The sequence below is a fragment of the Phlebotomus papatasi genome, chromosome 3 (assembly GCF_024763615.1).
Source record: "Phlebotomus papatasi isolate M1 chromosome 3, Ppap_2.1, whole genome shotgun sequence".
In the NCBI taxonomy this organism is placed as follows: domain Eukaryota; kingdom Metazoa; phylum Arthropoda; class Insecta; order Diptera; family Psychodidae; genus Phlebotomus; species Phlebotomus papatasi.
In genome coordinates this window covers 63,084,039-63,097,301 of record NC_077224.1, presented here as the reverse complement: position 1 = coordinate 63,097,301, position 13,263 = coordinate 63,084,039, and the positions used below count along the sequence as shown (strand labels likewise).

The 13,263-nt window shown below is 33.3% G+C and overlaps 1 protein-coding gene across 1 annotated transcript in view; it reads right to left on the bottom strand.

The window, feature by feature from the left end:
- Nucleotides 1-13,263, bottom strand: part of LOC129807142 (uncharacterized) — a 31,365-nt gene that overhangs the window by 4,194 nt on the left and 13,908 nt on the right. The window contains exon 5 of the mRNA XM_055856201.1: nucleotides 7,684-9,250. Within this exon, the coding sequence (XP_055712176.1) occupies nucleotides 7,684-9,250 (1,567 nt within the window). The remainder of the gene's footprint in view (nucleotides 1-7,683; nucleotides 9,251-13,263) is intronic.

The window sequence follows — 13,263 nt, the reverse complement described above, 5'->3', positions numbered from 1 at the left end:
AACCATTTTACCTCTAAAGCTGGCGACAGACGGACACACAGCATGACGACATTTCTTAGAAATCGTCTGAAACGCGAAAATTTGGTTAGAAAAGTGGTCCCCGGGGGGTGGAAGGTGGAAATTTTGGGGGTGAAAAAATCGAGGGATTATACTGCTCTCTCCGGGTGGAGTTCGAGCGGTAAAATAATAGAAATTGTGGAAGCCTTTTCGAAATAAACCAACAAATATGGTTTTGGAGGGGATGGAGGGGGGTGGAGAGAAAAGAAAATAAAACGTCTTTAGATATTGTTTTTTTTTTTATTGGGGGTCACCGAAGACTGAAAGTTGATAACTCTTACCGTTTAAGCTCCTGGGGCCTTATCCTCCACTTTGTCAAAGAAGATTTTACGCGAGCTTCTCTCCGTGACATTTTCTCTTATTTTTTCCACCTGCCTTCTCGCCGTATCCACGAATATCGGAGAGAATCAGGTGAGATTTTCGTGTGGAACTCCTTGTGGAAATCGGTTTTTTTGACATTTCGCGCGCTGTTTTTGGTCGCAAAAAATTGAATATTGAAGTAATTATAAATTCAATGAATGAACAAACAATTAAATAACATTGTTATAAGCTTTGATGTATTCATGGCGACTCCTCTTAACACTTAAATGACTGTAGGGCTTCTCTTTATAATGTTCAGTAATAAACTTAAAAAAAAACCCTTTGCATTTGTACCAATTCAATTATAAATACGTATTTATACGTATAAAGATTTTCTCATTTTCTTGTGGTTTTGTATAAATTTTCTGAAAATTGTTAAATAATAATAATAATAATAATAATGCTGGCACAACATTCCAAGAAGGCCTTCCCGCAAGCAAGGGGATTTCTAGACATGCATTATTATTTTTTTTTCTTGTACGGGATGAGGTTGTCAGTCCCATGCCCATGGAATCAAGTGCAGTGAAGCTCACTGGATGCAATTCGAACCCCTTTAACGCCAGAAAAATTCCTGATGACCTAAAGGGGATTCGAACCCGGGACACTTGCATCATAGAGCGAGTGCTCTACCACTTGACCCATTGAGTGCCATTGTCAAATAATGCTAAAGTGAATTTTCAGTGATTTTTATAACAAAAAAAAATTTCCATTCAATTTTTCTTTTTTTTTTTAGCAATTTGACAAGGATTATTAGATTCATATCAATATATATTTTCCTGTAAAATTTTAAAATTCTCATTTATAATTTATTAATTTTATAATAAGTGGTATTATTTTGCTTAAAATATTTGTTTTGTTGGTTCTTGAAATCTAACAATTCTACCTTACTAAAACAGAACCTTTTCCCGATAAACTCACTATAAATTATGCAATCTTTTTTCTCCGGTTTTAGTTAAAACAAAAATTAAGAGTTTTAAAGAGTTCACGGCCAAGTAAACTGCTAAAAATCTGTTCAAATTCGCATTTATTAAGACTATAAATAGGTTAATCAAATATCTAACCATTAAATGGCCAAAACCGTTTTTTTATTTGGACAAATAAACAAATTGGAAAATGATTGGTATCAAACTCAAACAATAGGAAAAATAATGAGAGATAATAAGAAAAAAAGTTTGAAATTCCTGCACAGTTTATTAAGAAAAAAACTTCATTGAAATTTATTATAAATATACGGAAATTGTATTTATTATTTTATTTTTATTTAATTTATTTGCTTATTTTCTATGTAAATTAATCACAATCTCACCGGGAATACCACTCGAGAATTCTCCCCGATTTTTGATGAGAAAATTTCCAAAAGAAAATTTTGGGGATGCCAGATAGGCGAGTTCCACATGAAGAGTTAGCTTTTCCCACAAAATAAAACTCTCACATCTGAAGGATACGGCCCCAGGATGGTGACGAGTGGAAAAAAGGCCGGTTAATTGCTCTCTCTTTAAGTTCAAGAAAATGCTTGACATATTTAAAGAGGATTAGTAAAAAAATATTAGTGAGTAAAAATCTAGATTTTCACAAAAAGAGTCTAATTTATGAAATTAACATTAAGTTGCAGGTAAAAAAAAATCTCCTAAGGGTAAGTGCACCAAATTTCGTCCAGTTTGCAATTCCGGCCATTTTTTTGTTCCTCGAATAAATTTTTAGTTTTTGCATACTCTAAAGATTGTACAATGCAAAAAATAACAAAAGATATCGTTTCGACAAACGAGATGATGTGCAAAAGACAAACTATGAGAATAAAGGTGGTCGAAATAAGCCACCAAAGCTATGTCTATATTTTTATTATTTTTAAAATGTATATTAAGAATTATTTTAGAGAAAATAAAGACGATGAACTGTCTACAAGGTTCCAAGCAACATTCCTTAAGAAGTAATAAAAAAAATCAATTTGTATTAAAAATATTACATTTCAAACTTGAGACTTTGACACTTGCATTACCGTATTTGCCCTTTTCCGAAATTTGTATGAAAATTTCATTATTTATAAATTTAATTTAATTCAATTTAATTGACTACCGATGAAATTTGATTTTTTTATTATCCAAATTTAATTTTTTACTGCTGCTCACTTGTACACTGCCTAACGTAATAATGTTAATTAATTTGCAAAACATTGTAATAGGATAATAAATTGCACACCCACACACTTTTTTAAAGGAAAGCTCATCAAAAAATTAATTTGAGTTTTCATTCGAAATATTATGGTATATATTTTATTAAAAATTTTCAAAAATAAAAAAAGGCTGAAATTAAGCACGAAGCATTGATTATATATAATCTCTTAATTTAAGAGAATATGTGCAGTTTCTGAATAATGTATGAATCACTTTGTTACAAATATATTCCACGCACAGATTAGGTACATTAGCAAATTAAATGATAAGCTAGGAGTGAAATCTAAACCTTCATGTCTATATCGAAGTGGATTGTTTGATATCATTTATCAATTCACAATATGACAAATTATTCCACAAAACCCTTCTCCCTGATTCCCTTTCAATTAGGAATAATAATTTTCTAGGAAACCTTGACATCGAAAAAAATGCACTGAACCATTAAAAATTGAAGCCTGAAGCAGATATGGAAACAGTGCTTTTGTGTCATAGTACTATTTGCACATTTTTGCATTGAAAATTAAAATAAGGGGATTGTTTTTCAATTGTTTGATTTTGCTTTTCTGTTTATTTTTCCTGTGCTGTCAATTTCTTCAGGATTCACTTCAGTGAATTAAAATAGCATGGCGAGGGGTTGAAGGGCAAGGAAAAAACAAAGGGAATCTCCGGAGTCCCGAAGGAAAGAATGCAATATTTAGGGTTGTACACAAAAGATGTCACGAAATTTTTGTCTCTTAGAAACGCTTTATGAAATTTAATTTTTCATCCTATATCCGGTTGAAAATCTTAATAAGACATTTTCAGTGTTGCTTATATGAGAACTGAAAAAATATGTATCACAAGCAAAACACGACAATCTTTAATTTTAAACTTTAAAAATTTCTTTATTTAGAACTTTAAAAGTAGTGAAATTTTCATACAAGTTTTGGCAAAGGGAAAAAAAGAATTTTCTTTTTATCTGTCATCCATCTTAGAAGATAATAATAAAAATTATGCCCATTTTTGTAAATATTTAAGTTTCTAATGACGAAATTTTAATATTTTTATTAGGGGAAAGTGTCATGCTTCGTACGATCCCAAGCTTTGGAATGGCTAAATTATTCATATGTTTCTCACTAGGGGAAAATGCCCAGTTTTAAAAATATATTGGAGGGTCACATTTATTCAGAAACTGGTCCCGGTCAAGATCTCTAAAGCCAATATAGGGGAAAGTGGTCTGCCTTTGAATGCGGCAGCCTTTGAATATTGTAATTTTTTTCACTTTTCTTTAAAGCATAAATTCTTTTCTATTAACTATTATATAGCTATTCATAATCCTCACAAGTCATAAAATGGCGTTTTATTACAAATTTTCAAGTGAAAAACAGTGCTTCAGAAAAATGTAAAAAATGTTGTTGTATAATGACTTTTGACTACAGTGGTGGTTTTATTGAGTGCATTAGGGTTCATGCTAATCAATTATGGGCCGTTTAATGTTACAGCCCTAATATTTTCAGTGAAAAATTAAGATTCAAAGGCTGCCTAACCACATTCAAAGGCACACCATGCAGGCTGCCTTTGAATATATCTACATAACATTTTTAAGTTCCTCACCAGGAAAAACTGAGGACTTGCGAGTCCTGAATGGGGTAAGCATAGACGCTTAATGAACAAGAGAATATTTTGGTGTAGTGAAAAGTAAAACTAATGTTGTAGTTTACTCTGAAAAAAATCTCAAATTTTGAACATCATTTTTCGTTCAAAGGCAGACCACTTTCCCCTACCGATAGCCAAAATCCCGAAATCTTAAAAGGAATAACTCATTTCCATTTTTTCTGACAAGGGTTTCTGGTTTCTCGGGTTTTGCGATGCAAAGATTGGGCTTCTCGGGTTTCGCAATGCAGAAATTGGGTTTCTCGGGATTCACGAAGCGTTTCTCGGACAATTGACGAGGGTTTCTCGATATGAGTTACCCCTTGGAAGGGAAATTTTCTGTGTCTTGGGAAATTATTCCATACACCCTCCATATAATTTCATCCCTTTCAAGATTATGAACCTTCGCGGTTTTGGCTTTCTGAATTTTGGATTTCGGGATTTTGGCGTTTGGGATTTTGCTTGCCTCCGTTTAGAAACATACGAAAAATGTAATTAATACGGAATAGTACGAAACATGGGGACTTTCCCTTACTTGCTGATTTTTATTTTATTCTGACCTAATTAATTTTTTAATGCTAATTTTAGTTATCTTTCTTAATAACATCATTTAATTGGATAATTAATAAATAAATTGATTTAAGTTGCTTTTGTGTCAGTGATGCCTAAATGACATTAAGCCCACAATTCTTTATCAAAATATATCTTTAGGGAGATATAGGAAAAAAAGGGATAGCAAAGCGTCCGAGGCTTTGCGAGCAGTTCGAACTCCCGAAAAGGAGCTTTGCCTTATATTCTTTTTTGCAAGTTTTTTTTGGATGCATATAAGGATATATAATTTAAATTCGTCTATAAATCATTTGAAAATCATTTTGAAATTGAAAATGGTTCATAAAAAATGAGGATATTTTAGAATCATAAATATTTTAATAAATTATTAGACCAAATCGAGTGACAGAGAATGTTGACTTGTGGGGGGAGGGTCATCGAAGACCGCAAGTCAACATCTCTCACCGTTTGGCAGCCAGGATGATGAGAAGTTGAAAAAAATTGGATTGTGGAAACTGCTCTCTCTTTTTGTAGTTAAAATGACCAATAATAAGCCCAGAGCTCGAGTGGCGACTTGTCCTGAGTCAGGCCAAGACCAGTAATTGGTTGTAGCGCCGGTTAAGTAAGTAAGTAGTAATAAGCCCAAAGAAGCTTATGATAGCTGAGATTCTTTGCAGGTTATCTCAGGGTACTTGCAATTCAAATTACTTAAAATTTCGATTGTGAGTTGAATTTTGGAGGTAATGGCTCGGGCACACCTTTTAGATCAGGAAAATTTCATGAAGTCGAAATTCGAAACCCTTTCTTTCTCACATATTTTGCATATGACTATCTCATTCTTTCACATACCAAATTCGATTGAGTTAAATTGAATTTGGAGGGATGTTTAAGAGAAGAAGAAGAATGCGAGAGAATGAGATAGACATATGCAAAACATGCTAGAAAGAAAGGGATCCGAATTTCAACTTCATGAAATTTTCCTGATCTAAAAGGTGTGCCGGAGCCATTACCCCCAAAATTCAATTCACAATCGAATTTTCACGCATCCCGAGTTGCAAGTACCTCGAGGTGCACGCATTTCGTCTGTAAAGAATCTCAGCTATCATCAGTTTATCTGGGCTTATCACTGGTTTTATTAGTGTTTCAGAATGGAGCGTTTATCCTTAATATATTCAATCTTAAATATTTTTTCAAAAAATCTTGACTGATAGGAATTTTGAGAAAGGTAAGCCATATGGCTAAGCATTAAATCGAACGCCCGTGTTAAATACTGAATTTTATGAAGATTGCTTCCAGGAGTTTATCATCCTGGGTACAAGTTTTTTTTAAATCTTGTTTATCAATAGGGAAGACTGGGGCAAAAAGTTGTAAATCGAAAATTTTAAAATTCAAGATCTTTCAAGATAAATAAGACAGCGGCTTAAAATTTTTTCCATAGGTAGCTTCAATAGACCTTCTTCGATGTTGTATGTTTCTTAGAATTCGAACAAGGGATTTAGAAAACAAAAAATATCAAAATTTTTAGCCCAATTTTTGAAATATTTTACTTGAAGAATATATCAATTATTACCTACTTATTATTCAAAATTTATACACTGATGATTATTTCCTAAATGACTTGGATTCTTTGAATACGAAGCCGTTATCTATTTTAGAATTTTACAAAGATTCTTCTCTCAAGAAATCTTTTTATTAAAAACGACCACTTGGGGTAAAAAGTAACAAAAGGTATGGAGCAAAAAGTAAGAAAAACCGAAACAATTTATGATATCTCACAGCAAAAAAAAACATCGATATCATGTGTCGCTGCTTGTTGTTTGCATTGGCCAAACTATTTGCAATCTTTTGTGTGTTTCTTTTCCTAAAATAGCTTGAAAAGCGTTTTTATCGTTCGAATAGAGAAAACGGTGTTTTACAAAGGTGTAGAGGAATAAATTTCCTATGAAAATATTTTATCTAGGATTCTTTTTTTAAATTTACGGAATCCCGTAACAAAGCGAATCAAAATGTGATAACATCCCATGCCTGATACTATTTACCCCAGCATTTTTGAGAATGGTCACAAAATTACGTTTTATAAAACGGTTCGATAAATGTACTTCCTTACAAAATAGAGGAAAATTACTTTCACAAAGTTGTCGAGCGGTAAATTTCCTATAAAACTGCGCTAATTAGAAATTTCAGGGGCGTTCGAGTAGTTTGTAAAAAAATAAAATATCCGTTTTGTGACTTTTTGCCCCAGTCTCCTCTACCTGTGGGTCTACTCTCGTTTCTTGCAAAGATTTGATCAGCTCCAATACAATTTTGTCTATTGTCTTTACCCACAGTGGAGAGACCAATGGGAAACTCAGTTTTTGGTAAGAAACCAAAAAAAAAATTGGCTAATACGGGCTTAAGGCTTAGCCATAAGGGTTAACTTCTCTAAATTTTTATCTGTCTAAAATTTTTGGAAAATTTTGACTTTGAAATGGACTATTAAGGGGAATTAATCTATTTGAATCAAAAGAACAAAAATAAATTGGTTACTATTTACGATTTTGAGATCTTCGAAAATTAGGCTAAACCTCTAGTCTGAAGACGGTCTAAGGGCCTTGACAGACATGAGGATTAGCCGAGAAACGGCTTAGCGTAATTAGATTAGAAATAATGGTTAAAGTGTATTTCCATCATTTTCCACTAAATCGTCTCTCGGCTTAATTCGTAAGTGTGTCTAGGGCATAAGGAACTAGTAAGCTCGAATGGGTTTTTACTAAACTTTCATTGACCCATTTTCAATAATTTAATAAAATTTAAATTTTGCACGTTTGCTCATTTCTTTTATTATTATTGAGGAAAAAATTGCGACATTATGTTCGAGAAAACCCGAAGAGTAAGGATGGAAGATGAAGGAATGAAAGAAAGTTGGTGTACTTACCTCAATGTAGTTGTACATGTAGATGATAAAATAATCATTTCGTAGTGTGATAACGAAAAATTGATTTTCCACGAGGGCAAATGTGCTGAGTGTATGAAGAGTTGATGGCAATTTGATACTCTGGAAAAGTTTAAACTCCTCACTGTTATCAGGTAAATGGTAGATATTGACAGAAGTACTTCCTCTGTTGCTCAAGATAATCATACCCAGAGCATCAATGCACCTGATCATAAAGTAATTTCCTTCAATGGTCTGAAGGTAGGTAAACTCTGTCGCATTGCTGGAGAGTTTGTATACCAAAACTTTACCATCGAGGGTGATTTTGGGAGTGCCAATGACTAGATACACGTTCTTCTTGAATTCCATCACGTAGACCGAGGTGTTTGCTGAGGAAATTGATAGGGTTTGTTTGATGGTGGCTTTTGGGGTATTCCTATTGATACCAATGAGAAATATTCGGGTCAAATTGCCCTCAATACTCCCAAGAGTAGCCAATATTTCTCTGTGAATATTTTTGATTTTGAGAAATTCAACATGAAAAATTCTCCCTCGATACATTTCCAGTAATTCTCGCACCTTTCCACCATGTCTTACTGTATATGTGATTGTGGTATTCTCAGCTGTCTCTGGCCATGAAATGCAATTTTTTACGTGATTCCCTCCTGCTGATATTTCCACACCATTCCATGCCTTTGAGGTGATTTTTGGCATACTTTCCACCTGACGTATCACAATGTTGTTGTCCTCAAGCATTTTAACACTGTACCTCCGTGCACAGTTTCTCCATCCAGAATCACCTGCATCAATATTCACGGAGCGCACAACCCTGACACTCAATCCACCCTTCGATGCTGTTGAATTCAAATAGTCAAAGTAAATGAAGCGCTTTTTCTTTGGCACAACCACAGATGAAATCCCTGAATCCCCAATTGTATGCATTATTTTGTGAATTTCCTCCTCAATATCCCTCCATCCAGGCATCCCAGCCACACTAGAATTCTCCATCCACCTAAATGTGTCCAAATGGATGCCATTTAGGGACTCTTTCAATCGCAATTCCTGCAACAGTTGCACCCTCGTAAATCCATAATCCTCCACAATGTGATCTTTCGCCAAGAAGAGGGAATTGTAGTGCAAATCCCCAATGTCTCGTCCATTTAAAAATACAACACTTGATGGTCCCAGGAGTTGGAGATTGCCATGGCATACCTTAGTACCCACAACATCTTGCTCATGGGATGCTCTTGTGAGGAACAGGGAATTTATCTCCAAGCCATTGATGGAAAAAATATCGGCAAAATCGGACAAAATAACATCCCTGAATGTAATAAATCCATAAAAATCTTGATTTTTCAAATCTCTCTTCTTGGCTCTCTCCAAGATCAAATGATGCATAGGCAATTTGTCCACAAAAGTTACTGTTAAATTGCCCACAATGGTGAGATTGTGGAAAAAGGTTAATGGGAGACTTTCATCGAATCCCAGAGGAGTTGTGGCCAAATTTTCCAAAAAAACGTTGTTGATTGCTCCATCATAAACTACCAAGTTCTTTGCCTTCAGTTTTGCGCTGGAAAATTTACCAATTAAATATTTTTTTATACCCTGTTTTTTTTTTTAGATAGAGTAAGTGTGCCAAATTTCGACATAGTTGCATGCAAGTGCCAAAGTCTCAAGTTTTAAATGCAATATTTTAAATACAAATTGATTTTTTTATACTTTCTTTTGTAAGAGTGTTGCTTGGAACCTTGTAAAGAGTTTACCGTCTTGATTTACTCTAAAATCATTCTTAATACATTTTAAAATGAATAAAAATATAGACATAGCTTTGGTGCCCTATTTCGGCCACTTTCATTTTCATAGTTCTTTGCCCTTCGAGAATTTTTCCAATATCTTTTTCACGTCATCTCGTTTGTCGAAGCTACCTTTTTTGTTATACTTTTGCATTGTATAATCTCTAGAGTACGTAAAATCTAAAAGTTCATGGAAATTCGAGGAAGAAAAAAGGTGGCCGAAATTGCAAGCTGGCCGGAATTTGGCACACTTACCCTACATTAAATAGGTTACAGTAGACTCTCTCTCAATTGGGCATATGGGGCAAAATATTATCCAAATTATCGATAGATTTGGGCGTCAAAGTCATTGTAAATTCCACAAAAAGCGCTCAATTGTAAAGAATCATGATATAATAAGAGGAACCACAGCGAATTTGAGCAAATTTGCTTCATAATTAAACATGAAAATTGCCAACACATTTTTTATCCCGATTGAAAAAAGAGCCGATTCAGCGAGAGTCTACTGTATATAATTCTAAGTATTATATGTTAATTTTATCCGGCTTTTAGAACATATTTTCAATTTTAAAAAATACAACAACACTGAGAAAAAAACGAGGGTGCGAATAACTTTTTTCCCTCATAACTTTGACACTTTTTAGGTGTTAAAATGTATCAACATTTTTTAATCTTAATTTTATACCTTTTTAAGTGTAAAATTAACATGAAAAAGGGTAACTTTAACCCCTAATACACCTAAAAAGCATAATATTTACACCGATTTCGGATCAATATTGCAGGGTAAAATTAACATTTCCGGAATGTTATTTTAACTTTTTCGGATTTTTCTCAGTGGAGCAGCGGGAAATGCTCCTATCAAGTTTTATGAAAATAAAGAAAAAGATGGAGTAACAAAAATCGGTCAATATATTTTTTTTTATTTGATAGCTAAAAATAAGTAGCGAATTTTCCGCTGTGAATGCTTTTGAATATACATCAGTCCGGTTTACGATCTGAATTTGTCATAAACCTTTAAAAACCATCCCAAAAACGAAAAGTTTCAACAATTGGAACCAGTGCAGTCGAATTGTAAATTCAGAGACCTTTCAATTAACTCTAATCTTGACCGAATCAGCTGAGAAGTCGACTCACTAGATAGATTTAATTAAGACTTAAATAGTTCCAAGTTCGGAATGGAAAATATCCCGATTATGTCAACTAAATGAATCAATTCAAGTTCAACAAAAGGAGATCGAAAAACGAAGTCAATGTCAACACAAAAACAGAATTTTAATTAAAAAAAATGAAATTAAAATGTAGTAGTTCCTAATTAAAAGTTATAGTAGGGGAGACTGGGTAAAAAGACACAAATCGAAAAATTCAAAATTTAATATCTTCCAAGGTAAAAAATATAGCGGCTCAATTTTTTTTTCTATAGATAGCCTCCATAGATCTTCTTCAATGTCGTAAGTTTCTTAGAATTCGAACAAGGAATTTAGAAAATAAAAAATATCGAAATTTTTAGCCCTATTTTTGAAATATTTTCCTTGCAGAAGATAACAATTATTACCTACTTATTTTCCAAAATTGATGCACTGGTGAATATTTTCTAAATAATTTGGATTTTTTGAATACGAATCCGCTATATATTTTAGAATTTCACAAAAGTCCTTTTCTCCAGAAATCCTTTTATTAAAAATGGCCACTTGGGGTAAAAAGTAACATAAGGTATAGACCAAAAAGTAACAAAAAAGCGAAGCAATTTCTGATGTCTCACGGCGAAAAGAAACGTCATTATCATGTCTCGCCGCTTGTTGCTTGCATTGGTCAAACGCTTTGCAGTCTTTTGTGTGTTTTTTCTAAAACAGCTTGAAAAGCGCTTTTCTCGTTTTCTCGCAGAGAAAACGGTGTCTTACAAAGGTGTAGATGAATAAATTTTCTATGAAAATATGTCCTCTAGGTATTTTTTCAAATTTATGGAAGCCCGTAAAGAAGCGAATCAAAATATGATAATACCCAATGTCTGATACTATTTGCCCCAGCATTTTTGAGAATAGTCAAAAAATTACCTTTTAGAAATTGGCTCGATAAACGTATTTCCTTACAAAATAGATGAAAATTACTTTCACAAAGTTGTAGAGCGGTAAATTTCCTATAAAACTGCGCTAATTAGAAATTTTTGAAGCGCTCGAGTAGCTTGTAAAAAAATAAAATATCCGTTTTGTGACTTTTTGCCCCAATCTCCCCTACACAAAAAAATATTTCGTAAAATTTTGTGAACTTACGCGAAATGCTCGTAAATCGTATAATCCACAAACAAATTCGCAAAAATTTGTACTTTTTTCACAAACATTGGTCGTAAAATGATCACATTTTTTGTTCTTTTACACAAAACTTACTTTATGAACATTTTTTGTTCTTCCACAAAAATTTGTTCATACAGTTGTTCTTGCAAAAATTATTTAACTAATTAAAAATAGAAACTGTCCAAAATTATGAGCCTTTCCCCTATAGCGCTTTAGTTTGTTGCATTTTTTTTTAGCCACTCTGTATTATATAGCAAGATATTTGATAAAATTTTCATCGAGGATTGAATATTAAGAACAACTTGGTCTAATACGTTTTGAAGAACCATTAAAATTGTTTGTTATATTTGGGATTTCGAGAACTTCGGACCCTCGGCTAAACCTCTAGTCTGAAACCCATGTCTGGCTTAGGTCTAAAGTTCGTATTAGATTGGAATATAAGCCACAGTGATGTAATATTTCATTGCAGTAAGCCTTTATAATTAAACATCAGTAAACATTACTAAAGAAATTCTGGTATATAGTCATTCGAGGATAGATGGAACACCTTTTTTATATTCAATATTGCGGATGCGTTTTGAATGCGAGACAAAGACGAATCTCACTGGTTTATCATTTGAAGACTCTAAATTTAAGATATCAATAGATATGCCTAGATGAAAATAGACACTTCGAAAAATAGGATTTAAAAAAAGTTGCATTTTAAGGCACTCAAAAAAAGTGCGGGTGAGATGGAACACCCCTAATTTTAGCAAAATATTTATAATTTATTTTATTAATTTAGAATAGGAGGGAAGTGATTTTAGACATGAACATTATTTCATTGAATTTATTGTAGTTTAATTTATTTTTTCAGTATAAATGATTTATTTTGTGGAATATGTGGCTCATATACTTCGATGGCAATTTCGCTGAGTGTATCAAGTCAGTCTTACCAGAAATTTAGGGAAAATAATTTCTAAGATTTACTTCAAAAGATTTTGAAGAACATTGACCAAAATTCACACTGGAAGTGTTGCCAAAACTATTGAGTTCCATCTCTCCTCAACCCCCAAAAACACGTATTCTTATGGTTAAATAAAAAGTTTTGGCAATTTTTCAGACATCCAAAAAATTCAATTTCAATTTTCTCGTACAATTTTAAAGGTAGAAAGCTGTAACTTGGGGGTTTTCGTTAGAATGTTGAAGGGCACAAATAGACCAAATGAGGTGGAGATCGTGCATAGGGTGTAGGCAGGAGGCGAAGTGGTCCATCTCTCCCACTGTTCCAACTCTCCTCGAATGACTATATTTCCTGGACCAAGGAGTTCAACTGGTCTTTTGTTCGGTTGTGCGTTAATTTATGGTAATTGAGAGGGTTTGGAAAATTTCACCCTACTTCACGAATCGCATAGGGTAAGTGTGCCAAATTCCGGCCAGCTTGCAATTTCGGCCACCTTTTTGTTCATCGAATTTCCATGAATTTTTAGTTTTTACATACTCTAGAGATTAATGCAAAAGAA